This window comes from Canis lupus, chromosome 31 (genome assembly GCF_011100685.1).
Source record: "Canis lupus familiaris isolate Mischka breed German Shepherd chromosome 31, alternate assembly UU_Cfam_GSD_1.0, whole genome shotgun sequence".
In the NCBI taxonomy this organism is placed as follows: domain Eukaryota; kingdom Metazoa; phylum Chordata; class Mammalia; order Carnivora; family Canidae; genus Canis; species Canis lupus.
In genome coordinates, this window is record NC_049252.1 from 36,522,942 (window position 1) to 36,527,423 (window position 4,482).

Sequence of the window (4,482 nt, forward strand, 5' to 3'; positions counted from 1 at the left end):
TCCTCTTTTTTTTTTTTTTTTTTTTTTTTGGAAACTTACATTTGAAATGTCTTTTCGGAATTCGCAGGGGGCGGCTGGCCTACTGAAGAGGCTGCTCGGCCTCCCTGCCTCCCTCCGCAGGGCTTGGTCTGAGGCCTCTGACAGCCTCACACAAACGATGCAGCTATTTAGGGATCACCTCGCAGTTCCGAGGCCCCCCCAGGAGGGAGGCCCTGGGCTGGAGGTGCTCCTACCCCCTCCAGCCACCCCCAGGTGGCAGAGGCTGAGAAAGGAGGTGAGGCTGAGAAAGGAGAGCCGCTTGGGAGAAATAAAACACAAGAGCATCGAGTCTCAGGAAGGAGGAACTGCCCTCGTGCTGAGTACGGGGATCTTTATTCATTCAGACATCAGGCCCCAGAGCTAGCTTTGGCCAGGAGCAGGGTGAGAGAGAAGCAGGGATGAGCCAGGGGACAAGGCGGGCGTCCCGGAGTGGGGGAGGTTGCTTCCCAGGGTGTCCGGGGCCGAGGGCGTTGCTTCAAAATCTGCATTCTGGAAACAAAGCACAGGCTTGCATCCCCACGACCTGCCTCGGCTCCACCCACCGGGTGCCTGGCTTCTCAAGGTCAAGACAGGCTCCAAGGTCAGGGCCTGGGGCTGCATTCACCCCAAGTCCCTGGGAAAGTGTTTTGAGTGTCCAACCTTCCGAAGAAGAGCCCACCGGAACCTAGGGGTTCGGGCAGGTGATAGGAGAGATGGGCCTCAGCAGGGCGGCTGCCAGCCCCCGAAGGAGAAGGGGTAGGACCCTCAGCCCCCACCCCACATGGAGGGGCCCCAAGGAATGAGGAGAGCCAGCAAAGAGGCAATGGACAACCCCTTCCTGGTCCCAAAACCTTATGTGGGCCTCTGCCTGGATTTGCCAGGAAGGGGCAGGTGGCCCCGGGCACTGGGCCAGGGGGCAGGCATCATCGATGGGGATTGCGGGGGCGGCTCGCACCGGCTACAAGGAGGCCCCACTCCCTTATCACCCTGGGACAAAGGGGGCGGGTACTGACTCCAGGAAGGGACCTACTTCCAAATAGGGGCCTGTGTCCTTAGAAGGCATTTGGACAGCCAGGTGGCTTATAGCAGGCCTCACGCCTGAGATGTTGGGGTGGGGGGTGCTGATGGAGCCAGGGCGGCACCCACCCGCATGCGCCGACACCTGCTCCTGGCGGACAGGGGTGTCCCGCCCCCGCTGCACCACTGAGGCACTGGGGTCTGGGATCAAGTCCCGCATCAGGCTCCTTGCGGGGAGCCTGTATGCCTCTGACTCTCTCTCGCTGTCTCTCTCATGAATAAATTAAATCTTTAAAATAAAAAAGAACAGGGCGCCTGTGCCCCTCGGTGGAGGCGGGGCGGGGGGAGACGGCGGGGTGTGGACGGGCACCCGGCTCCGTGCCCGCTGCTGCACCGTCGGCCCTGCCAGGACCACGTCACAAGGGCAGGGGTGTGTTTGCTGAACGCGGCTGCAGGCATTGGCCCGGCCTCCCAGGCCTGGGCATTTTCCATTTCCCTCCAAGACAGTCTTTAAACTAGTTCTCTCGACGTTGTGCCTTGACTGAACATCTTTTCGGAACAGCTGCTATTAGATTGGGCACAAACCTCAGCAGAGGGACATCTGGGACCGCCACGGGCCGCCGACTGCCCTGGGCACGACTCCTCTGACCGAGGCCTCCACCGCCGGACAAGCCGCGGCGCTGGGTGTCCCGCCCGGGCGTGCGTGGCTTCCTGGGGACCTGGGGGCTCCCCCCTGGGGCCGCTTACCTGTGTCCTGCAACGGCTTGAAGCACCAGGGCACCCCGTGGATGCTGGAGTCGAAGCAGCAGCCCCGATTGACGCACTGCTCGGAGGTGATCTCAGGGTAGCCGCAGTCCACCCTGTCCTTGGGCGGCACCTCGCACAGGTTCGTCGCTGTCCCAAACGACACCCGGTCAGCACCCGGAGCCCTTGCCAGCCTGGGTCGGTCTGCTGACTTCATCCTGCGAGTGCGCAGCCTCCCCCAGCATCTGGGGTGGAGGCGCAGGACCCCAGCCCCACCCCGGCATCTGCTTGAGGACGACCCTCGCCCGTGGATGGTTTCACACGCTCGGGGGGAGCTCTGGCCTCTGCCAGGGCGCCCCTCGCACTCGTGCGCCCCCAGGGCCCCGTCGGGGAGCCCACGGGGCCGCTGTTCCCTCCAGCTGGCAGGAACCCCTGGAAATCTGGGGGCCCCTGAACCCAGAAACAGAGTTCCCCTTCACTGTTTGAGCAACAAAAAACTGCCCCCCTTAAAAAATAAATAGTATAATAGATGATACACCCTCAAAACAGAAGACCACAATGCGAGCTATTTTTTGCCCCTTTTCTGTGTCCCCCTGTCCCCCATTTACTCGGTTTGTCACACCTTCCCGGCACCTCCTTCCATCCTCAACTCTTGTGTCTCAAGCAAGCCTATGTTGGCTCCAGTTCTGCAACGTTTGCCTCGTTGCCTGACGGGATTTTTCTTAGGAAAACAGAACCCGCAGGAGATCCCCGAAATCCTCTCCTATCTCTGCTACCCGGAAAATTCTCATTCCCGCAGCTCCGAACGTCGCTCCCACTGGGACCCCTGAGACGGTGTGGCGTGGTGGGGGCATCCCGGGCTACAGCAGGTGCACAGCTCCCCAGGTGACCCGGGGGGGCACCCCAGCTGGGAACCACTGCCTCTGGCATCTGATAAGAGCCGCACCCTAATTTCCTCAAACTTGGGTCGATGGGATAGTCACGCCCCCACCCCCACCTGCAGGCACAGTGCCAGCGCTGAGTGAAAACTGCCTGCGTGTACCGAAAATGTTCTGGAAGAAACTGCTCCCACCGGACTTTCTGTTCCATAAACGTGCCAGCACAGCGCATAAAGACCTCTATGGTAATTCAGAAATCTGCGGCCGAGAGGGCGATGGGGCAATAGGGTTGGCAGCGGCTGCCAGCAGGCCGGGCAGACCTGGGTTCTAACCCGGTTCCAGCCCTGCCCGGGAGGGCTGCCCACGACCAGTCACTCGCTTTCTGAGCCTCAGTTTGCTTGTCTGTGAAACGGAAACAGCAAGATCCAGTTTGTGGTGCTACTGAGAGGGACCGTGTGCGTCCGGTGATTGGCAGTTACTAACGGACGAGGGGGCTTGGTCACCTTGCCCCGAGCCCCCATGAGGCCCCCCGAGCCTGGGGCCTGTGTCCCTGCCCCTGCTCCTCTGTCCCCACTCTGCCACCAGCCCCCTCCTTCCCACGGAGTGGAGAGGAAGTCCGAGCAGTACTCACCCAGGCCCTGGTAAGCCACTGCCAAGCTGGAGGACCCCAGGACCAGGACCACCACCAGCAGCCAGAGCACTCTGGCCTCCATGGTCACGGGTGGGCTCTGGGGACCCGACCGCTCAGAGATCGTGCCGCGTCGGCCCAGAAGACGCATTTATACCCTTGTGTTTGCCCAGGTCCTCTGGCTTCTGTTTGTCTGGGGACGGCCCTTCCCTCTGGCTCTGGCCGCACCTACTTCTCCCGGCGCAGGGCCCTACAGCCCCCAGCGGCTCGTCTTCCTGAAGGCGAGAGGCAGTCGGACCCCAGGGCGGTAGCAAGCAGCGGGGGGGCCAGACTCCAGTCTCTGGGTTCCACTCCTCTCCGGGGAGCAGGGCTGTGGGTCCAGGCTCGGCCGGCCTCGGGGAGAGGATGAAGTCTCATTTCAGGGCCGGACAGTGGCCAGCAGCCCAGGCAGGAGCAGTCCAGGAGGCTCCCTCCTCAGTGAGCACAGCGCCCGGAGTCCCAGACCGGCCTTGGGGACCTGAAAAGACGGGGCCCGCCGGCGAGTCAGGCACACCGTGCACCCGGATCTCGTTTCCTCCTCGAAATTCTTAAAAATCCCGTCCTTTCTGTTTTTATTGTTGACAGCAAGATTTATTTTTATCATTAAGTACACTTTCATAAACGTCTTCGGTAAACTTACACAATATTTTAATGAAATTCAATTTAATAAATTGTAATATTTTGAAAACAAGAGGATGCATACAGTGGGTTTTGAAAAAATCAGACAATACCAAATAAAGCCCTCCCCTGTCTAGAGATACCTGTGTTTAACACTTCTTTCTTTCTTTCTTTTTTAAGATTTTATTTATTTATTCATCAGAGACACACACAGAGAGGCAGAGACACAGGCAGAGGGAGAAGCAGGCTCCCTGCGGGGAGCCCGATGCGGGACTCGATCCCAGGACCCCAGGATCACAACTTGAGCCGAAGGCAGATGCTCAACCGCTGAGCTACCCATGCGGCCCTGTTTAACATTTTCTTAGGTATTTTTCCAGAAAAGTTTTCTCCAGATCCAAGCACGTTTTCTTTTTCTCTTTTTCTTTATCTTTTCCAAGCACATTTTTAACCCAAATGAGAACTTATGAGACACATTTGCTCATCCGCCTTTTTTTTTTTTTTAAATGAAGGGCATATCCTGGAAATTATTTTACCACAACC

General features: G+C 58.7%; 1 protein-coding gene across 1 annotated transcript; it reads right to left on the bottom strand.

Moving 5' to 3' along the window:
• Nucleotides 1-480: 480 nt before the first annotated feature.
• On the bottom strand, nt 481-3,412 carry TFF3 (trefoil factor 3). Its single transcript, NM_001002990.1, is given in 3 exon segments — nt 481-528; nt 1,783-1,929; nt 3,289-3,412. Coding segments are annotated over 3 exon segments (243 nt in total). The 5' UTR covers nt 3,371-3,412; the 3' UTR covers nt 481-514.
• Nucleotides 3,413-4,482: the final 1,070 nt, after the last annotated feature.